The following is a 23,833-nucleotide window of genomic DNA, read 5'->3' as shown; positions in this document are numbered from 1 at the left end:
TAAGTACCGCAATAAAAATATGAATGCTATTTTCTGATGAGTTATTCAGAATCTTATTTACATCAAACTCTTCCCCATCTCCTGTAGCCCAGTCTTCAGTATTTCTCCATTACTATCACATTTTCTGCAATTTTTAACGGCATGATTTACAGTTTCCTCCTCACCACAGTTGTCACGCCTATCGGATTCATGTTTATTAATGACAAATAAAGCTATATTTAGTACCATATGTCCAGGTTTTAACCTAGTGATGACATTTTCTTCTCTTATTTCTCCATCAAGAGCTTGTATTACCGACCACCGGGTTAAGGTTGAATAAATAAATGGTCCATAATGCCTGCCACTTCCTTTCAATTTGGTATTTGCCTAACCTTTTTGCTTCCGATTTACTAATAGCTATTTTAATTTTTTCTTTACTTTAATGCCTATTTTGAACATTTATTTACAACTTAATTTCCTATAAATTCCACATCAGCTGGTCCGTGCCGGAGCCAGGCAAATTTTCTATGGTTGGAAAGGCTGAGACCATTACTCACATTGGGGTGGCACAGAATTTTTTATCTTAATTTTTTTTATGTGTACCACATTGCTGTAGGCCAAGTAGTAAATTTTATTGGTCACTCACTCTTATCATTTGCTTATGCAGGCAACTGTGATTGCCATGTAGAAGTACACCATGAGGACTCATATATAATAAGCTCTTTATATGTAAACCTCAACTGATTAAAAAAAGTTCTGGAACGGTTGTTAAAGTTATGCTTTTCTAATGGGTGATACAGCTAATAAGATAATTGCAATTTAAATTACATAAGATAATTACATGTAAGACACATATCAAACAGACCTACAAAAGTCGTATTCTGCGGATGCTGTGATTTAAGGCAAACTGATTCACACATTCATCTAAGTCAAGGGACGTGGCTCGTCTAGACTCCACACTCAAAACACAATCTGTCATCGTCCATGGTTGACCTCAAGTAACTTTTAATGAGATGGAGGACTGAGAAGCTCCTCTCACGTGCGGCTGTACTCACAGGTATGATGACCACTACTTTACACCATCTACAGAAATGAAACACCTCATGATATTGCTCAGTTAATTTCGTGATGTGTATGCTAGCAGCTAGACAGAGGGTTTCTCTGTGCCCGCTTGGATTTTCCTCTCTAGGATTCTTTTTAACTGGTGTAATTAATGTCTGAGTTCCTCGGTGTTGCATTCATAAATAGATGCGTAGGAAAAAAGAGATTCCTCATCACAAAATGTAGCATTTGTGGGATTTTAAGGCTTGAACGCCCTTCGTTACATCACAGTTTGGTTTAGAGAAACATCTGCTGATCTCAGTGAGCATATCATCAAGGACAGGATAAAACATCCCCGTATGAAAAGCGTCCATGTTCTGCTCCACCTACTTGAACCATGACTCTATGTCCAGCCAACCTTGTGATTTGCATATTCTTTCTTTTGGGTGCAGGTTCTGTGTTAATATTGTGTTGTTCAGCAGTATATGCACCACTCGTTTCCAGAGCTCTTCAGAGTAGGTTTCATCCCTACAGTCTTTAAGAGTCTGTACAAGAGACTCTTAAAGACCAGAGCTAACCTGGAGCCACAGCTAAACCTAAACCAAGGTTTGAAGACTGGGGAGCATCAGAAAGGCATCTTGCTTCACCAAAAAGTCCAGTCAGAGCAGCCAGACGTCCCGTGAACTGCAGGTCCATTTAAGCTAGCAGGCCTCGTGCTTCAACTGACCTATCACCGCTCTTTTCCTCATCTATTTCTCAAGGACACCGGTAACCACGATCTATCATGACAAGGGCGTCCAGGTAGTGTAGCAGTCTATTCCGTTGCCTACCAGCCAACACGGGGATCGCTGGTTCAAATCCCCGTGTTACCTACGGCTTGGTCGTGTGTCCCTACAGACACAACTGGCCGTGTCTGCCGGTGGGAAACCGGATGTGGGTATGTGTCCTGGTCGCTGCACTAGCACCTCCTCTGGTCGGTCGGGGCACCTGCACAGAACAGAGGGGGAACTTGGGGAGGGGGGGGTAGCATGAGCCTCCCACACGCTACATCCCCCTGGCAAAACTCCTCACTACCAGGTGAAAAGAAGCGGCCGGCAACTCCGCATGTATCGGAGGAGACATTTGGTAGTCTGCAGCCCTCCCTGGATCAGCGGAAGGGGTGGAGCAGCGACCGGGATGGCTCGGAAGAGTGGGGTAATTGGCCAGATACAATTGGGGAGAAAAAGGGGGAAAAAAACTCATTTCATCTCATCATCAGCCACTTCTCCGGGGTCGGGTCGCAGTGGCAGCAAGCTAAGTAGGGCACTCCAGACATCCCTCTCCCCAGCAACGCTCTCCAGCTCCTCCTGGGGGATCCCAAAGCGTTCCAAAGCCGCATTGGACATATAGTCCCTCCGGCAAGTTCTGGGTCTATCCCGGAGTCTCCTCCCTGTTGGATGTGCCTGGAAAACCTCCAAAGGAAGGCTCCCAGGAGGCATCCTAATCAGATGTCTGAACCACCCCAACTGGCTCCGTTCGATGCGAAGGAGCAGCGGCTCTACTCCGAGCTCCCTCCGGATGTCCGAGCTCCTCACCCTTCACTAAGGCTGAGCCCAGACACTCTACGGAGGAAACTCATTTCAGCCGCTTGTATCCACGATCTCAACCTTTCGGTCACTACCCAAAGCTCATGACCATAGGTGAAGGTTGGAACGAAGATTGACTGGTAAATTGAAAGCTTTGTCTTCCGGCTCAGCTCCCTCTTCACCACAACTACTTCTTCCCACAACCTGCGAAGGGAGCTCGCCGGCGAGCATCTGGTGGCCGGGCCTTGGCCCATGGGGCCTGGTCAGGCCCAGCCCGAAAAAGCAACATGGAGCCACCACCCCATGAACCCACCACCCATGGGGATGAGCATTGGGGTAGGGTGCAATACAATTCTAAAATGGAAAAGGGGAAAAAAATCAACAAAAAAAAAGAAAGAAGAAGAATATGACAAGCCTTGTGTCGACAGGCCCACAGTGTGTCTCTTAGGTTTTGCAGTTCTCTTGGTGCCGCCGCATACATTTCTTTTAGCTTGTTGAGCCACTTTGTATGGGCTCCTTCAACTTCAGGCCAGGAGTGCTGGCAGTGCTTGGAGCCTGGCCACTGGCAGAGAGAGTGTCCATTAATGGAGGTGGGTCAGGTGGTCCGGGTTCTTGGGTCGTCAGCCCCCTCGCCCGGTTCGGAAGGGAAATACAGCGTGCTGGTACATAAGAAAGAGGGGTTTATATCAGGCATCGGTGAACACAGACTCCATGCAGACGCTGATCCATCAAAGCCTGGTTCAGCCCAGGGCATTGGTAGGGGCATCATGGCTGTGAGCATGGAGATATTCACAAGTATCTGGTGTAACATTTGTGTATCAACAAATCTCTCAAACGTGTTCGACAAACTGATTCCTTTTATTGCCCTCACTCCTGACATCTCTAATAATTTTTTCATTGCCTGCGCAAGTGCATAACACGTCGTATCCTGTCGGATCAACTACAACATGACTGGTTACAGGAATAAAACAAAGTTCCTGTGTAACATAACAAAACACTGGCATTAGGTCAATCAATTTCAGCGACCCTCAGTAAGTAAACAACATATCAACAGATATTATTCTGAACACTGACAATATGCTATGGCAACGATGTAAACATGACAACGCCAATTCTTTTATCATGTCCATCCATCCATTATCCAAACCGCTTATCCTGCTCAGGGTCGCAGGGATGCTGGAGCCTATCCCAGCAGATACTGTCCGGCAGGGAGGGGGGGAGACACCCTGGACAGGCAAACAGGCCATCACAGGGCCGACACACACACACACACACACACACACACACACACACACACACACACACACACACACACACACACACACACACACACACCTAGGGACAATTCAGTACGGCCGATTCACCTGACCTACATGTCTTTGGACTGTGGGAAGAAACCGGAGCACCTGGAGGAAACCCACACAGACACGGGGAGAACATACAAACTCCACACAGAGACGTCCTGGGTTCGAGCCCCAGGGTAGTCCAACCTCGGGGGATGTCCCGAGGTTGGACTGCGAGTCGACTGCGCCACCCTGCCGCCCTTCTTTTATCATGTGATAAACAGAATTATTCAAATGAGGTCTATCCTTCAAACAGGTAAGATGAACAGGTATCTTAACAAACTTTAAATCTTACATTCAGTATGCTCAGTACAATTCAAAATAAATGTTGTATTCACCATAATAATTCAAGGATATATATATAGTGCATCTGGAAAGTATTCACACCCCTTCACCTTCCCCACATTTTGTTATGTTACAGGCTTATTCCAAAATGGATTAAATTCCTTTTTTTCCTCATCAGTCTACATACAATACCCCATAATGACAAAGCAAAAGAGGTTTTGTAGAAATTTTTGCAAATTTATTAAAAATAAAAACTGAAATATTGCATGTATATAAGTATTCACACCCTTTACTCAGTACTTGGTTGAGGCACCCTTGACAGCGATTACAGCCTCAAGTCTTCTTGGGTATGAAGCTACAAGCTTGGCACACCTATATTTGGGGTATTTCTCCCATTCTTCTCTGGGGATCCTCTAGAGCTGTGTAAGGTTAGATGGGGAGCGTCGCTGCACAGCTATTTTTAGGTCTTTCCAGAGATATTCAATGGGGTTCAGTTCTGGGCTCTGGCTGGGCCACTCAAGGACATTCACAGACGTGTCTCGAAGCCACTCCTTCGTTGTCTTGGCTGTGTGCTTAGGGTCGCTGTCGTGTTGAAAGGTAAACCTTTGCCCCAGTCTGAGGTCCTGAGCGCTCTGCAGCAGGTTTTCATCAAGGATCTCTCTGTACTTTGCTCCATTTATCTTTCCCTCGATCCTGACTAGTCTCCCAGTTCCTGCCACTGAAAAACATCCCCACGGCATGATGCTGCCACCACCATGCTTCACTGTAGGGATGGAATTAGCACGGTGAGGAGAGGTGCCTGGTTTCCTCCAGACGTGACGTTTGGCATTCGGGCCAAAGAGTTCAATCTTGGTTTCATCAGACCAGAGAATCTTGTTTCTCATGGTCTAAGAGTCCTTTAGGTGCTTTCTGGCAAACTCCAAGCGGGCTGTCATGTACCTTTTACTGAGCAGAGGCTTCCGTCTGGCCACTCTACCATAAAGGCCTGTTTGGTGGAGTGCTGCAGAGATGGTTGTCCTTCTGGAAGGTTCTCCCATCTCCACAGAGTAATGCTGGAGCTCTGTCAGAGTGACTATCGGGTTCTTGGTCACCTCCCTGACCAAGACCCTTCTCCCCCGATTGCTCAGTTTTGCTGGGCGGCCAGCTCTAGGAAGAGTCCTGGTGGATATAGCCTCTCAGTCACGTGACCGCCCGCACCAGACGTGTGGGAATTGTGGCTCGTCTACACACAACTCTAGAGCTCAGATCTGCCCCTTCAATGGTGTTTTAAGCCCCCCAACGTACTCTTCCAGGCAGCACTGCATGGAAGGCACTCCCCGCCCCCAACAGTTTCATCCAATCACCGCACTGGTTAGGTTTAGGGTTAGCGCCAGTGCTGTGATTGGCTGAAACTGTAGGGCCGGGGAGTGCCTTCCATGCAGTGCTGCCTTGAAGAAGTATGTTGGGGGCTTAAAACACCATCGAGCGACCTGCCCTGCCCATGGTAAAACATGATCCAACTGTAGAAAGCAGAATGACTTCCACAAAGTCTGTAGGTCTGCCCCAGCTAGAGCCTCCCAGCCACCTACCACAATCATCCACAATGTCAGCTCAGGATGAGTACCATTTAAAACATGCTCATTGATGGTTGGTGATGTCGCTCTGTCCCTCCTCATGGACACTGGAGCCACAATGTCCCTTCTGAACCTGGCAAATTACTCAGTCCTTCTCCCATGAGCCACTGTGGCCCACCCACCACCACCCTGCGTGGTTATGTCAACTCTGAGATTGACACCGTGGGCTCCCTCCAGCTGCTGGTGAAATATGGAGAGAAGACACTGCCTGTCTTCAGGTTCAATATGGCACGCCACGGGACCAACCTCCTAGGCCTCGACCTATTCAACGGCCTCGGTTTCACCCTGTTGGACACCACTGGCTCAGAGATTCACACCATGGCCATCCCATGGCAGCAACTGTGGCCTGCGCTGTTCAGTGGTGTGGGCTGCCTCGAGCTGTTCACTCACCAGCCCCTGTTAGACCCAAAAGTGACACCTGTCCTCCAGCCTCTCTGTCGCTCTCCCCTGGCTCTCCGCCATGACATCTCTGCTGAGCTACAGAGCATTCTCGACGGCGACATCATCGAGCAGGTGAACGCATCGCCCTGGATTTCCAACCTGCTGGTGGCGAAGAAGAAGTCTGGGGGGCTGCAACTTTGCATGGACTTGAGAGCGGTAAACAAGGCCATCATCCCTGACAACTATCCCGTGCCAACGACAGAAGATCTCACTGCTCAGTTCCACGGGTCCACGGTCTTCTCTAAACTGGACCTCCGCCAGGGCTATCTCCCAGGTGCCACTACACCTTGAGAGCTGCAACCTCACTGTGTTTATCACCCACAAAGGGGTCTTCCACTACAAACACATAGCCTAAGCTCTGCTTCCAGCTGCTTCCAAAAGATCATGGTCTCCATCTTCACTGGAATTCCAGGTGTGGCCAGGTGTGATGACATTGTGGTGCATGAGGCCACCATTGAGAGCCACAACGAGCGCCTCCACAGCGTGTTCAGTGCGATAGTCAAGCACCACCTCACACTCAATGGCGAGAAGTGTGTCTTTGCTGCCCCAGCCATTGAGTTTGTGGGGTCCCGCCTCTTGGCTGACGGCATGTGCCCACTCTACTCGAACACAGAGGCCATCCACCAGGTCCCGGAGCCCACCTCAACCGCCCAGTTGGCCTCCTTCCTGGGCATGACGGCGTTCTGCCTCCGCTCCTGCCACAGTACTCAACTGTATCACTGCTACAGCTACTGAAACATGGCGAGCCCTGGCTCTGTACACCTGCCTGCTCGGACACCGTGCGCCTCCTGAAGTCTCAGCTCACCTCATCACCAGTTCTGGCGTAACTTTGACCTGGCCAGGCCCACCCTTATGACATGCGACATCTCCGCCACAGTCATTAGTGCTGTGATGTCCCAGCTACAAGATGGGATCGAGAGGCCGATTGCCTTCGCCTCATGAGCTCTCAGCCCCACAGAACAGAGGTACTTGGTGGGGCAGCAGGAGGCCCTAGCGTGCCTCTAGGCATGTGAGCGCTGGCACATGTATCTCTACGGATGCTTATTCCCGCTGAGGACAGACCACCAGGCCCTCACCACCCTGCTGGCCACATCAGGCACCGGCCACAAACCACTCCGTCTCCACCATTGGGCCGACCACTTGCAACAGTACAACTTCCGCCTGCAGTTCACACCAGGCCGGGACAATGTGGTGGCTGACCTGCTATCACGCTCGGTCCCCAGCCCACCTTCAGCCCCACCTCTGGGCCCCGAACGGGACCAGGCCGAGCATGACCTCGTCCAGCTCCTCCACACACCCCTTCAAGAGATGGTGTCCCTGCGGGAGCTCCAGGATCCCGCAGCTGACGATCCTATCCTCTCTATACTCTCGACCTACATCAGGCAGAGCTGGCCGGCAAGTGCACCAGACGTGCTGCTCCCTTACTTCAGGGTCAAGGACGAATTGTTGTGTTGAAATGACACCTGCATCGCTCGCGGGCTCTGCACTGTGGCCCCATGTGTCCTTCAGGCGCATATCCTCGCTATGGTGCATGAGGGCCACTTGAGCATAGTCTGTCTCAAACAGCGGTGTCGCGATGTCGTGTTGTGCTGTGTAGCGAATTCAGGGGGCAACCGGGATGCAGACCCGGGTCTCCCACACCATGGGTGACTACTTTAACCAGTTGACTAAAGGGTCCTACCCGTTAGCCAAGGGCCAGCGAGTCTAGTTATCCGCGGTCATTCCATAAGAATTGAAGCATCGGTCACTATTTGAAAGGTAATTTACCTTGCTCAGATTTGTTGTACAAGGTGGACTCATGAAACACCCTCGAAATATGTGCAGACCCTGGCCAATCGACTTCCACATTTGTGATGATGTGGATGGCATCACATTATCTTGACAATAGAGAATGAGTTGCATTACATAATCTGGACTAAAGATTTGACTTGGACATTTAAACCTTTCTGCACATTGATACCGCGGACAGATGCCAGATGAACATAATCTCCTCCGCTCACACGTGGACTTTTAACAGGACTCTGTGTTCCGTCCATACTGCCAATTACATCTGAAAATCCTGAAATGTTGTTATTCACTGTTCAAAAGGCACAGTACTTAAACCACTCATTCAGATTTTTTACACAAGATTAACCAACCTGTTATTCTGCAGAGTTCCTCTGATAACCCTTTCTGCTTTATGTCCTGGGAAAACACCGGAAATGTGCAGGAAGTAATTCAGTGTAAGGCACACTTTTCAGATGGACCTGGATCCGTTGGTCTCCAGATGTGTTCAGCATCTCCAGTGTTGTATAGAAAGCTGACATGGGCAAAAAACAAAAACCGAAGGGCAGTGCGGAGTTTGTAACGACGTGAGCGCAAATCCATAAGAGGCGTTCAGGATGTGAGGTTTAAGAAGGTTGTTGAGGTCGATTATTGACCGTGAGGGAAAACACTATCACAACGAGGTCTAATAACAACCCCATGGGCCCGCCACCCGCGGGGACGAGCACTGGGGTCAGGTGCAATGCAGGCCGGGCGGCAGGCAAAAGCGCGGACCCGGGCGTGCCGACTTCCGGCATCGCAGACTGGTCCAGGAGGACCAACGGGGAAGAGACCCAGGGTAGACCCAGAACTCGCTGGAGGGACGACATGTCCGATCTGGCCTGGGAACGTCTTGGGATCCCCCGGGAGAAGCTGGAGGGCGTTGCTGGGGAGAGGGACATCTGGAGTGCCCTACTTAGCTTGCTGCCATCGCGACCCGACCCCGGAGAAGCGGCTGATGATGATGATGATGATGAGAGAGAGGGGTCTACTAACCCGTGATCGGCGAATGATTTGAGCCTCGGACCTCAGTGAAAGGGCACGACGTTATCGAAACAGATGAAACGTCTGACCGAATTCTCTGCAACTTAAATACTGTGGGCGTGACCGGGTTTAACTGATGATGACGACGACGATGAGTCAAACAAACCTTCAGTTTTCCAGGTTCGTTTCAGAGCACAAGTTGTCACCGTAACTGAACTGAACCTACTCTGTCCTCTATGTCTGGAATCGAACATTCCAGATTTCCCTGAATTTTGCGTTTAAAAGATCCCCGTTAACTCGCAAATCCTACTTTCTGGAACACACCCAAATACTGGTGCCTCCTAGTTTCATCACCTTCACCTGAGTGACAGGTGCAGAGAGCGGAGCCCGGAGACAGCGTGAGCGCTGCACGTGGCACTCCCATCATACACCTGGGCAGCGGCTAATTGAATTGTCAGATTGAACACTGGGCAAAATAGCTTCTTACTTATTAAATGCTTGGATGATACTTGCCAGGTTGTATCCTTTAACAGTCACCATACACAAGATTGATGGAGATGTGTTCGTCGATTCTAACTACTGAGTGGGTCAATCCCCCCCCCCCGCCCCGACACACGTCCTACAACCGTTTGATCAGAACGTTTGCGCACGCGTCCGTATAACCAGCTCCATATGACGTAAATACAGGAAAAGCAAAATAGAATAATGATCGAACGCTTACACGGAGCTCTTCCTCTCGGTCCACCGACGTCTCGGTACACATGATAAATAGTCACTGACGAGTTTAATGACGGCAACTATGGTTTGTTATTGTCTAGCATCGAACCCAAATAATAGCTGAACCGTGCGCTTCAGAAAAAAGAGCTCCATTATTTCCTCCGTGTCGCTCGTGTTGGCAAGGTGTTGGTTTCACTTTAAGACCTGCGGCGGCTCACCTCTCGTAGTCTCGCAGTACGGACACATCGCCATTATCGGTTTCGGAACATCAATGAAGGAGTCGAGTCCGGATCTCCAGTCGTAGGGAAGGCGTTAAAGTGTCGCTTCGGTTTCCGGATGAACCCGTGCAGCGTTTCTATAATCGATCGTCCTCCCGAGATGCTAGCCTCCCGGAACTGAGACCGCCGTCGTTCGTTGCGAACACTTGCTTTACCGATCCAGCCACGACCCTGCCAGCCACGCCAGAACCGCCCGGGGATTCAGGACACATCACATCTTCACGGGTGTTATCTTGTTGCTTGGAAAGAGGGGAGACGGGGAAGAAGCCAGAACGCAGCTACTCCAGCGGGCTTTATTTCATGGGGATGTGTTCAAGGCAGGAGCGAATACAAAAAGACGTCGACATCGTTATTCAGAGGTGCAAGGCCGAGAAAGACTGCCTGTTTTCTGGTGAGTTCCCGTTAAATGACATTAACTAGGACTTCCTCCGCCGGGGCGCGCGGTGCACGAGCGTCTCATCTGGGCAGATGTTGCTGCTGGAAAAGGATGACAACTTCCATTTGGAGAACAGAGCTCATGTTCTGTAGCTTGTAGCATATAAAAGCAAATTTTTAGGGAATGAGATGGATTGGTGTCAGAAATGTTGAATCGTTTGCAACGTGAGCCTGAGCAAGAGACACTGATGTGCTGCTGGTTGTTGTCACTAAAATAGATACATGGCCTAGCTTAAACATGGAGCTAATCAAGCTATGTAGTCTTTATGAATGCACATGACAATGTTCAAACCCCAACTGTACTGCATAATGTTTAGGCCTAATGTGTTTTGTATGCCTTTAGCAATTTGTCTCCATAACATGGTCCCTTTTAATGTTGCCATGGAAACTGCACCTGATGAGGCCTTCCTGTGGTCGTGGCACCTGCTTCATCAGCTATCAACTTTTTCTTTATTCTACTTCATTTTCTTTTTTCTTTTGTTCAATTTCAGATTTCAGATACACCGATGCCACATTCACTTTCACATACTGTAAAGGATCCAAAAGGTAAGCCATTTTCCAGTCACCTTATGTTGCTGTTGTGTGGAGCTTAAAGCTACAGTCTTGAAGATTTACACACAAACACATGCTTTTGATATCTCCTGTCACTTTTATTTAAGACAATAATTGACAGATATCAAGAATTGGGAATGAATTATTAACTCCATTTATTGGTTACTAAAAAAGAAAAGAAAGGGGGGAGGGAGAAGAAAAAACAAGATTCTTTTGTATGTGGACAAACGTGTTTACTAGAGGCCTTGAAGGGCAGTAGTTGTTCATACTCTATAACATGTTGCTCGATAGGTCGACTTGTTTTTTGGGAGGTTTGCTTGTCTTAATTAAAGGGGTGAGAGGTTATGTTAGGGAGATAGTGGATGGCAATGCTTGACTTCTCCTCACTGTTTGTGGAGTGGTCTTCAGCTCTACTGGGATGTTCAACAGGGTTGGGGTTCCAGGGCTTTGGGGTTGTATATTGGGTTTGATGTGATTAGAAGCATTCGTATTTGTTACTTTTTGTTTAGTTAAAGGTACGTTTCTGAGTCTTTCCATGAGAAATCCATTAGGAATGACTAGTTATGACTGGTAGACCAGAAGTTAAGTTTACTTCTTGGAACTGCAGAAGATTGCAAAGGATCAGAAAGGTCAAACAAGTGATGGGGTTGTTGAAAAATATACAGTCCAAAATGATTTTTCTTCAAGAAACACATTTAGCAGTGAAAGAAGATCTTAGGATTAGGGGGAGGTGGGAGGGGGAAGTATTTGCAGTACCTTTTACTACTCAAGCGAGAGTGCTTATGACTAGACTTTCCCCGGGGGAAAATAGATAAATATACAGCACATTGTGTCTCGTGTTTTCAGTATGTCAGCCAGTTGTGAAAGAAGAAAGCAGGTAGTTGTTGGTGTGAAGATGTATCTAGAGGAAGTTGTGGCTAGAAAGCAGATATGGCAAGTCAAGCTTGGGAAGTACCTTTACGAAGACGTACTACCCAGCGTGCTCTGACTGGTTCTCTTTGAGAGAAATGCTCAGAAATGAGACAACTTGCAGAGTGGAAGGTTTTAATATCAACAAGAGTTGGGGAGTGGTTGGTAGAGATCATGACTGTCTCTGATCAGAGCGGAAATGTTCATTCCTTCCGTGTGACGTGTCTGTAGATAAAAATATTTGGACATGCAAATATTTTGTACTGCATGCCTACTGCAGAATTCAACCAGTGGGCATGCAGCATTGACATTTATAGCGTAGGAAATGTGGAAAGTATCATAGATGCACAGAAATGTTGACATTTCATGCAGGACTGGTAACTTTCTTTGAAATAAAGCCACTTAATTAAGTTTTCCACCAAAAAAAAAAAAACTCTTATTGAAGTTTGCAGTTACTCTTTGACAGCGACACCATGTTGCACCAGCTGTTCTTGGTATGGTGGAAGATGTAGTAGCTCTGGCTACTCTGGTTCATTTCAAATGGGATGTGTGAGTAAGTTAAAGAAATATGACGATTCTCAGGATATTAGCTGTAGGTAAGCGAAGTTGTACAAATTCTTTCCATGCTTTTTGTACATGGTGGAACATGTGGGTCATGCTCATGAGGAAGACGGCATCATACAGGCTTTTACACTGCAGAACAGTCGAGCTTTCCTCCCCGTCTCTTCACGGTGACCGTCCTCCCACATTCCTGTCTACCCAAATTACTATTGTAATATCAAATATTTCAAGGTATTCTTTTCTTGAACTCGTTGCCAGTATTTTGTGTATATATGGGGTCATATGCAGACAAATTGTTGGTTGTGTTAGTGTTAAGTGAAATACAGAACTTGCATCTCTACTACATAATTTTATCCACATCCTCACAGGACAGGATTTCTTCTGGGAAAAGTCTACTGCAGTAGCCAGATGTACGCCTGTCTGCAACACGGGACATTTGGCTTGGTCATCGTGTACACAGTTGTAAATTGACATGACATTAGTAATTCTGAGATCTTCAAAAGAAAGAGAAAAGAGCAAGTTTGTAATATGTTTAAACACCAGTTGGCCCCATGTCAAACTTAGACCTTAGCCCACAGTTTACTGTGCCAGCGGTCCCTACTCTGTCCAGAACCTCCAGAACCTCTTGAACCTCCATAACCTCCTGAACCCCCATAACCTCCATAACATCCATAATCTCCTGAGCCCCCATAACCTCGATAATCTCTGTAACGTCCATAACCTCCATAACATCCTGAACTCCCATAACCTCCATAACATCCATAACCTCCTGAACCTCTTGAACCTCCATTACCTCCTGAACACCCATAACCACCATAATCTCCATAACTTCCTGAACCTCCAGAACCTCCTTAACCTCCGGAACCTCCATAAACTCCTGAACCCCCATAACATCCATAACCTCCTGAAGCCCAAGAACCTCCATAACATCCATAACCTCCGGAACCTCCATAAACTCCTGAACCCCCATATCATCCATAACCTCCTGAACCCCAATAATCTCCATAACCTCCTGAACCCCCATAACCCCCATAACATCCATAACCTCCATAACCTCTGGCCCTCCTACTGCCCCGGGACTGAAGTCTTAAGTTGTTGAGGAAGATGACAGGAAGAGATGGAAATGGATGATGCGCTGTAGCGACCCCTAATGGGAGCAGCTCAAAGTAGTAGTAGTAGTTGTAGTTGTTGTTGATATACGAAAATCATCGTCTAAATTGTTAGCACTGCTCATGAATTCAGCATTTGTGAGAATACAGTGTAAATACATTTGAAAAAAATCGTACACTTGTTGCCCTGTCAGTTACATGAAAACCAGGCAACCTTTTGGTTTGTGCTGTTGCCCAGTTTGATGAAATATGAGGGCCGAGCAGCTTATCATGTAAAGCTAAAGGAAACCCCAAAAGAAACGTTCTTTAACGTAGTCTTAGTGTTACAGACTTTCATTTCCCTCCTTTCAAACTCGAACTTGTTGGAAGCAGCTGAGTGTGCATTGATTCCTTCATTAATTGAGTCTTTTGTATATAAATGAATGAAGTGCTTATTTTCGTGTCATGCCACACAGGTGTCCCATCTCACATGCACTCATATGAAATTGTTGAATACCAGAAAAAACAGCATCAACTTGCAATTAAACTACAAAACTACAACTTAGCTTGAAATATACAGATTTTACAGTTTGAATAAAGAATGAAACAATTGATATAGACACATGTTCACAACCCCACGTTTACACTTGCATGTATCTGTAATTTAACAGGTTCACCTCTACATCGAGCCCAACGTGTATATAAATATATAATTACGAATTTATGCACCATAAACAGAATAAAACACATTCTATAACACACATTTGGACTCCTGTCTGTATTAGAAGTGCAAAGTCACGTATCTCATGAGGTTTTGTTTTTTGCATATGTCTTCACACTTATAGTTCCCACGGCAGTCACAGTTCGCTGCATTATGCTTTCAATTCTGCATCTGGCTGTGGTAGAATTGTATTTGTCAGTCAAGTTGGCCCTCTGTTATTATGTGCTTGGCCATAGGCAACACATAGCTATGGAGTTAGCCTACAGATTCAACACTGTTGTCAGGAAACATGACAACACAACATTTATGCTTCATCAGAATTAACTTCGTTGGCCAAGTGTGCCTATGCACATTAGGAATTTGACTCCGGTACACTGGTATTCCTATATTCTCCACAACCATTTCATATTTTTTACAATACGTGAGTTGTACTTGAGATATTGTTATTTTCGCTTTTATGTTGTTTCCCACCATTGATTGAGATAAGGTGGCGAAAGGTGGTGGCACGGTGGCACAGTGGTTAGTGCAGTTGCCTCACAGCAAGAAGGTTCTGGGTTCAAGCCCCGGGGTAGTCCAACCTTGGGGGTCGTCCCGGGTCGTCCTCTGTGTGGAGTTTGCATGTTCTCCCCATGTCTGTGTGGGTTTCCTCCGGGGACTCCGGTTTCCTCCCACAGCCCAAAGACATGTAGGTCAGATGAATTGGCCATACTAAATTGTCCCTAGGGGTGTGTGTGTGTGTGTGTGTGTGGGTGGGTGGGTGGGCGGGCTCTGTGTGATGGCCTGGCAGCGTGTCCAGGGTGTCTCCCTGCCTGCTACTCAATAACTGCTGGGATAGGCTCCAGCATCCCGGCGACCCTGAGAGCAGGATAAGCGGTTCAGATAATGGATGGATGGATGATTGAGATGGGACATTGGCCATGCCTAGCACGTTGACCATATCTGGCTAGGAAAACACTGTAGCATCATCACACCAACTTACTCATTAATGACTCAATCTTTACATGTCAGTCAGTTTTCTAGATAGTTAGCTATGCAACCCAAATATAAACATAAGTAAGTAATCCAAATGTAGTTTAAACATGAAATGCGAGAATTTTATGCATAATGAAATTTCTGCCAACCCAGGAGTGTATTGACTGGACTGTACATTGCTCACATATTGGATCAGTGTTATATTGGCAAAATAGGTGTTAACTGATAGTATATTTAAAAATTATTCAGTATTTCAATAAATTCCAGTGCCCAGAGAAAAGTTCATCCATCCATTATCCTAACTGCTTATCCTGCTGTATGAATTAAACAAGTGAACAACATCAAACATCATTAACACTTGTCAGCAAGGACTGTTCTACAATGACTAGAAGAAAGAAAGAAAAAAGCCAGAAGAAAGTAGACAAAAAGAGAAAGAGGAAGACCTTCTTTAGCATCTGCAGTATCTGATGAGATGCTCCTCTGGATCATTTTATCTAGATTTTTCATTCTCAAATTAATGCAGTTTGAATCACAGCTTCGCATAGCAGCAGGGAGTTAATCCATGAGGTAGCAGCCTTGTGAGGCTGGGTAAATCCTGTAGGTGGCACACTGAGCAAATTACAGACACAGCTACGGTTAGACACGTTTATCATTTTGATACGAAAACTACTCATCTTTTTTTAAATCCTTCTCACAAATGAATTCAAATTTCTTTGTTCTGCCATGGCTTTGCTCAGCGTGTTGTAGAAAACATCTACACTTCAAAAAGATACAAACTGGATTTCGCACACTGCATCTCACAGCTGTGTCGTGAACATGAATCCTTTATGAAGAATGTTGTGATTTGATGTTTCAGTTGTGTGGATATGGCACAGGATAGCACATGTATTACCACTCCTAGCCTAAATTACACCTGAGTCACTGAGTGCCAATCACTGACCGTCCGTCCCTGATGTTGGATGCTTGGCTCAGGAGTTAGTTGTTCCAGAAGGAATACAATACTCTAGCGACCGAAGGAGGTGGTCACTCGGACTGACGGCAGCTCTGTGCTGGGGGATGGCTGGGGCTCGTGGCACTGTTAATGTTCAGGTTAAAATTGAGTTTTAGTTCATGTTTTGGTTATTGTTGTGTTGTTTGTTTGGAGGGGTTTGACTCGGACTGGATAGATGACCATTTTACTGACTGACTGACTGTAAGACCGTGACTAAGACTGATGTTTTTAACAGTGACCTCTGGGGGAAAGCCGTAGTCCGGCAGTCATTTTGGGGGCAAAATAAAGGAGCACTCCTGGGGTCGTGCGGTGTATGGTACATGGGAGCTATCATTAAATTGAGATCTCTGCCTTTTGCCTCCTTCTATGCCAGCTCGCCACATTGGTGTCAGAAATGGGATCTCATTGAAAAATGGACAGGGAGATCCAGAGACTAGAGCAGTATATCGAGCAGACCCATTGGCGCTGGGAAAACCTGGCGTGGCAAAAGATGGAGCCCGCCAGAGATGGAACTTTTCTAGCCCACCCTGATGGCTCCAGTGCACCGCTGCTACCGATTGCCCCCTAGAGGTCAGGAGGACAACCACTGGGGAATGACTGCTGCCCGCCACCACCAATCATCCTCTAGAGGCCAAGGAGGGCCAATAGAGGGGAACGCCTGCTGCCCGCCACCATCGACCACCCCCTAGTGACCGGGAAAGATGCTGTGCATAAAACACCAGTCAAGCTGCCCAATTACAATGAGATAACACGAATAGAGCCGTACCTCTCGCAAGTCCACTTAGCAGCATAGCACAGCGGATGGAGCAACAAAGAAGCTGCCATCCACCTGGCTCTTGCATTGAAGGGAAAGGCTTTGCAAGTGCTCCTCCACCTAGCACCAGTGGAGCAGCGGGACCTCCAGGCCCTGACCATGGCACTGGAGAGGCAATTCGGGCAACGACCCTTCACTGACCAGAGCAGGGAGCAGCTAGCCAGCTGCCGCTGCCAAGAGGGAGAGAGCCTGGGTACCTTCGCGGCAGATGTGCAGCTACACGCCTGACATGGTTACCTGTAGTTCAGCGCAGCTGTCCAAAAGGAGCTGGCCCTCCATGCTTTCCTGCAGGGGCTCATGCTGGAGTGGTTGCGCCAGCATGTCCACCTTGCCATGCTCCAATCCCTCAGCGAGGCTCTCTGCCAAGCTGAATGGGCCAAAGTAGTACTGTCCACACTGCTTACCCAGCAGAAGGCCCCCGCTGTCCGACCACTGCGACTGCCCAGCACCAAAGGCCAGAGTCACCCAGTCAGTGGGAAATGACATGCGAGTGGCCTAGTGAGGGGACTGCCACTCCAGTCTCCAGCCCCCCTTCTAGGTCGATACACACCTAGGTCATACCAAAGGACTGTATCTGGGCTGCCAACTCGCCAGTCGGTCCTGCCTGGTCCTGGTAGACACAGGGTCTACCATTTCTCTGGTGTGACCTGGTCTTCTCCTGGGCACCAACGGCCCACTCTCAGTGGCATGGTCACCAACCAACACCCAGCTTATTTTGTGACAGGGGAAAAGGCTGGGATGAGAGGGAAGAAGTCACCTTGAGTCTCGACTTGGTGTTTGGGGCCCCACCTGAGCCTGAAGTTGCCGGGGGTAAAGAAATGGACCATCTCTGGAGACTGAGGGATTGCCTGCAGGTTCTCCACCACTGCACCTGCTGGGAGCAGGCCAACTCAGAGTGCAGCAGAAGGGGCTGTATGACACACGGTGCCTTGAGCAGGTCTTCATGCGAGGGGACAAGGTATGGGTGTGTTAGCCCATTCGCAAGAAGGGGATTTCCCCCAAGCTTCCCAGCCACTGACAGGGGCCCAGCAAGGTTGTGGACCAGCTGTCTGAGGTGGTGCACCAGGTGTGCATGCTCGGCCAGGGGTGTATGATAGTGCTGCACCAGGACAGACTCCCCCATATTGTCCCCTTGCTCTGCCTGTTGTTTGGGCCGGAGGTGACCGTAGCACCCCATGCGCCGATCAGTGTGCCTCTCCTCCTGTGAGCCTCAGGCAGCCTGTTCACCAACGATGGCACCCTGGACATTTGAGGCACTATGTATTGGGTGATGGGGTCATCGAGGACAACTGACCCCTCAGGTGAAAGCTATGTAGTGACCGGAGTAGGGGGTCACTCTGATTGACGTTTCTTTCTTCTTTTTTTTGTGAATTTTCCCCTATTTTCTCCTCAATTGTACTGTCCAGTTACCCCACTCTTTCGAGCCGTCCTGGTCGCTCCTCCACCCCCTCTACAGATCCGGGGAGGCCTGCAGACTACCACATGTCTCCTTCGATACATGTGGAGTCACCAGCCGCTTCTTTTCTCCTGACAGTGAGGAGTTTTGCCAGGGGGACGTAGCACGTGGGAGGACCGTGCTATTCCCCCCAGTTCCCCCTCCCCCCGAACAGGCACCCCTACTGACCAGAGTAGGCTTTAATGCAGCGACCAGAACACTTAATAATAATAAAAATTACACATACTCAAATCCAGCTTGTCACCCACAGACATGGCCAATTGTGTCTGTACAGACGCCCGACCAAGCCCTGACTATCCTGACTATCCACCCCTGACTATCCACGTCTATGTGCAAGCACAACAGATCCCCAGCTTGACTGGTCAGAGGAGGGAAGAAAACTAACATTTTTGGCAGCAGAATCCCGTGTGTTGAGCGAGGAGGTTGTCATCTCTGGGGACAAAATGTATTTGTTCTCTAGCTGCTTGGTGTTCCTCCTCTGACTAATCACTCTCTTCTTCATTTACTCCCAACGTCATAACCATGGTGTTTGCAATGAGTCCAAATCAATTGGAGGATGAGCCTTATTGTGTTAGATTTCACAATCATACATTTGAAACACTGATGCGTGTTACAGTGGATTCATGCCTCCCTTCTAGTGGGGAGTCTCTCCTGCGGGTGTAGCCATGAGTTGGACAGCTCTTGGTAAAGTTAGGCTGGAGATCATTTAGAGACAGTCCTCTACTCTTCATTAAACTCAGTCTAGAATTGTTGTGCAATGCATTCGGATCAAACAGCTGATCTGCCATGCAATATTCACCACATCTTTATTTGTTCAACAAACGCAAATGCAAAAGAGTCTGCAAGACCTGTTGTTGGTTTTAATGTGGCCCAGCTGTTTTACCTTTGGTGTTTCTATCTGTTGTTTTCAATAAATGGCTGTTAACCTTCTTTTAACACCATTGTCATTGACTCCGTTTGAGAACACCAGTGGAACTCAAACTGTTGTGTAGACCTGCCATAATGACATAAGGATATAAGGACGTATGGACATAAAGACATAATGACATAAGGACATAATGACATAACGATATAATGACATAAGGACAATGACATAAGGACATGATGACATAAAGAAATAATGACATAAGGACATAATGACATAATGACATAAGATACGATCATAATGACAATGACACAAAGGACAATGTCAATGACATTAGGGCATAAAGACAAAGAAATAATGACAAGGACATAATGACATAAGGAAATAAGGACAATGATAATGACATAATGACATACGGACAATGACATAATGACAATGATATAATGACATGATAATGACATAAGGACATGATGAAAAAGTGGGTCAAGTCAGTTAATGACAAGGACATAAGGACATAATGACGTAATGGCAAAAGGACATGATATAATTACAATGACAAAATGACATACTGACATAAGGACAATGACATAAGGACATGATGACATAAAGACATGACATATGACATAAAGACAAAATGACATTAGGACATAAGGACATGATGAAAAAGTGGGTCAAGTCAGTTAGTCAGTGTAGAAGGATGCTTGATTTTATGTAAAAAATTAATTAGCATCAGGTAAACACTCTACCACATTTCCACCCAATCATTTTTATGCCCACTATAATTAACCTGTTAGGAGCCAATTAGACTGACTGGAGACACCAATTAGACTGACTGGAGACACCAATTACACCTATTGGAGACACTGCACCACAGAGTTATTTCAGATAAATCTGTGCAGCTGAGCGAGGGCTGAAACGTTCTTCAAAACCTTCTTACGTTTCATTGATAACTCCTCTCCCAAAGACACATGAGCAGCCATGGAAATGAACGACATGGAGTTAGGCCTCATTCTAAGTTACAAAAACACCACTGCACTGTTGACTGACTACATTACTGTGGACACATTTTAGTTTGCACTGACTACATCACTATGGACACATTTAGTTTGCAATGACTACATCACTGTGGACACAGTTTGCACTGACTACATCACTTTGGACACATTTTAGTTTGCACTGACTACATCATTGTGGACACATTTAGTTTGCACTGACTACATCACTGTGGACACATTTTTGTTTGCACCGACTACATCACTGTGGACACATTAAGTTTGCACTGACTGCATCACTGTGGACACATTAAGTTTGCAGCTGAATAACGAAAGGAAAACCTGATAACGTGTACGAGGCGAACTGTAATTTCTTTGTCTAGTTCAGTAATTGGCTTTTTCTATTGAGCTGTTTACACAACCTGAAAGGAAAACAAAAATAATTCAGTTGCATGTTCCAATTTTTAATGGCAAGAAAGGGACGGCACGGTGGTCCAGTGGTTAGCACTGCTCCTCACAGCAATAAGGTCCTGTGTTCGAACCCCAGGCCGTTTCCGGTCCTTTCTGTGTGGAGTTTGCATGTTCTCCCCGTGTCTGTGTGGGCTTCCTCCCACCATCAGAAAGACATATATGTTAGGGTTAATACTCCTGCCTGTGCCCTTGACAAAGGCAATTAAAAGAGGAAGTGGAGTTGGTCCCCGGGTGCTGCAGCTACCCACTGCTGCTCCTACAATAGGATGGGTTACATGCAGAGAACACACTGTAAGAATACAATGACAAAATAGTGTCTTTCTTTCTTCTGAAGGAATGGCTCTCCTTCTTCATAAGGTGTATATGTATTATTACTGCACTTCCGGTGTGGGAAGATGGCGGCGCAAACTCAAATCTGCAGCGGCTTCACCCAGTACCGACTTACTATGCAGTGTCTGGGAAAATCAGGGAACACATAAGCAATGCAATGTAGCTCCAAGTCAATCACACTTTTGAGATATCAACCTGTCCAGTTAGGAAGCAACACTGATTTGTGAATCAATTTCACCTGTTGGTAAATTGTCTAATTTCCACCAGGTGGAAATTAGACAATTTGCAAGACAACCCCTATAAAAGGAATGGATTTGCAGGTGGTGGCCACAGACCATTTGCCTGTCCTCATCTTTTCTGGCCGATCTTTGGTTAGTTTTTCATTTTGCTAGTGCCCTCACCACTAGAGGTGGCATGAGGCGGTATCTGCAACCTTCAGAAGTTGCTCAGGTCGTGCAGCTCATCCAGGATGGCACATCAATGCGTTCTGTGGCAAGAAGATTTGATGTGTCTCCCAGTACAGTGTCCAGAGCATGGAGGAGGTACCAGGAGACAGGCCAGTACATCAGGAGACGTGGAGGGGGCCGCAGGAGGACAACAACCCCGCAGCAGGACCGCTATCTGGTCCTTTGTGCAAGGAGGAACAGGAGGAGCACTGCCGGAGCCCTACAAAACGACCTTCAACAGGCCACTAATGTGCAGGTTTCTGCTCAAACAGTGAGAAACAGAATGCATGAGGATGGTATGAGAGCCCAACGTCCACAATTAGGGCCTGTGCTCACAGCCCAACACCGTGCAGCCCGATTGACCTTTGCCAGAGAACATCTTGGTTGGCAGATTCGCCATTGGCGCCCTGTGCTCTTCACAGATGAGAGCAGGTTCACACTGAACACATGTGACAGACGTGAGAGAGTCTGGAGACGCTGTGGAGAACGTTCTGCTGCCTGCAACATCCTCCAGCATGACCGGTTTGGCGGTGGGTCAGTGATGGTCTGGGGAGGCATATCCTTGGAGGGCCGCACAGACCTCTACGTGCTAGCCAGAGGTACCATGACTGCCATTAGGTACCGGGATGAGATCCTCAGACCCATTGTCAGACCATATGCTGGTGCAGTGGGCCCTGGGTTCCTGCTCATGCATGACAATGCTCGTCCTCATGTGGCCAGAGTGTGTCAGCAGTTCCTGTATGTCGAGGGCATTGATGCTATGGACTGGCCTGCACGTTCCCCAGACCTGAATCCAATCGAGCACCTCTGGGACATCATGTCTCGTACCATCCGCCAACGCGATGTCGCACCACAGACTGTCCAGGAGTTGACCGATGCCCTGATCCAGGTCTGGGAGGAGATCCCTCAGGAGACCATCTGTCGTCTCATCAGGAGCATGCCCAGACGTTGTAGGGAGTGCATACAGGCACGTGGAGGCCACACACACTACTGAGCCTCATTTTGAATCGTCTTGAAGAATTTCCACAGAAGTTGGATCAGCCTATGTTCTCATTTTCCACTTTGATTTTGAGTATGATTCTGAATCCAGACCTTAATGGGCTAATGATTTTGATTTCCATTGATCATTCTTAGGTTACTTTGCTCTAAACACATTCCTCTGTCTAATAAATAAAGATTTTCAGCTGAAATATTTCATTCATCGAGGTCTATATTGTGTTTTTAGGTGTTCCCTTTATTTTTTTGAGCAGTGTATATAGATATGATATATAGGTTTTTAATGTATTTGATGAATATGTTTGGCATTGCTGAAGTTATCAGACAAAGCAATATTACAGGTGGATGCCCTGGCGTCCTTTTTGCAAGTATATGTTCATGCGGCTGTGATTGTTTTATTCCCTGCAGTGTTTCCCTTAGCTTCACCTGACCACACTTCCTCTACATGGTTTTGATTCCCCCTGTCTGAAGTGGCCTTTCAGGGATTTTAAAGCGTTTTTAAAATGGATGGGGCTCGAAAGAAGGCTGAACTTTGACTGTTGAAAGAGCTGAACTTTTTGAACTTGTAGTTCATAGAAAAGACTCTTCTACATGTTCTTACACTAGAGCGAAGACACAAGATGGCCACCATCTGCTCTCCGTCAGCTGGTGTGAGCTGTAGTCTGGTTCAGTAAAATGCTTTGAGTCCATAGAAAAGACTCTTCTACATGATCTTACACTAGAGCGAAGACACAAGATGGCCACCATCTGCTCTCTGTCAGCTGGTGTGAGCTGTAGTCTGGTTCTGATTCTTAACATTGAGGCAACGTGGTAGCTATAATAAGACCTGGGGGCTCAGTGTCGGACCAATGGTTATTTAAACAGTGGTGGGAAAAAATGTGCGAGGGACCAGGTAGGAGAGTCTCACCAGTCTCCTGGAGGAGTCAGCTGAAAGGCCAAAGCAGCAGCAAGTTCTGCTTTGACCTTTTGTTTAATTATTCCAACTTTGTCTGAAAAAACGTAATATCTAAAGAAACAAAGAGGAGCCACAGCATGTCTTTAGTGGACAGAGGCCAGCCTTGTTATTGTCCATGTAGTTTATCAGCATCCACCCAACTGGTACGCTGTCCGCTATACTGATGACCTCCTCCTGACAACACACAGCCATGAGCCGTTACTGTGCACTAGTACCATATTTATTATATT

General features: G+C 47.1%; 2 protein-coding genes across 3 annotated transcripts in view; one reads left to right on the top strand and one right to left on the bottom strand.

Annotated features, from left to right (window-relative positions):
- The window catches only part of fam151b (family with sequence similarity 151 member B), a 49,279-nt gene extending 38,971 nt beyond the window's left edge, over positions 1 to 10,308 (bottom strand). The window contains exon 1 of one of the 2 annotated variants that reach the window (XM_056273550.1): positions 9,990 to 10,308. In XM_056273550.1, coding sequence (XP_056129525.1) covers positions 9,990 to 10,023 — 34 coding nt within the window. In that variant the 5' untranslated portion in view covers positions 10,024 to 10,308. Of the gene's footprint in view, positions 1 to 8,405; positions 8,421 to 9,989 lie in introns of those variants that run through there. The other variant, XM_056273569.1, reaches the window with a different exon arrangement.
- A 4-nt stretch (positions 10,309 to 10,312) lies between these two features.
- parp8 (poly (ADP-ribose) polymerase family, member 8) overlaps positions 10,313 to 23,833 on the top strand; it is a 171,958-nt gene continuing 158,437 nt past the window's right edge. Inside the window, exons 1-2 of the mRNA XM_056273523.1 lie at positions 10,313 to 10,440; positions 10,976 to 11,030. Coding sequence (XP_056129498.1) covers positions 10,350 to 10,440; positions 10,976 to 11,030 — 146 coding nt within the window. The 5' untranslated portion in view covers positions 10,313 to 10,349. The remainder of the gene's footprint in view (positions 10,441 to 10,975; positions 11,031 to 23,833) is intronic.

Source organism: Lampris incognitus, chromosome 1 (assembly GCF_029633865.1).
Source record: "Lampris incognitus isolate fLamInc1 chromosome 1, fLamInc1.hap2, whole genome shotgun sequence".
Lineage (NCBI taxonomy): Eukaryota > Metazoa > Chordata > Actinopteri > Lampriformes > Lampridae > Lampris > Lampris incognitus.
The sequence above is the reverse complement of the archived record's forward strand: the minus strand, read 5'-3'. Positions and strand labels throughout refer to the sequence as shown.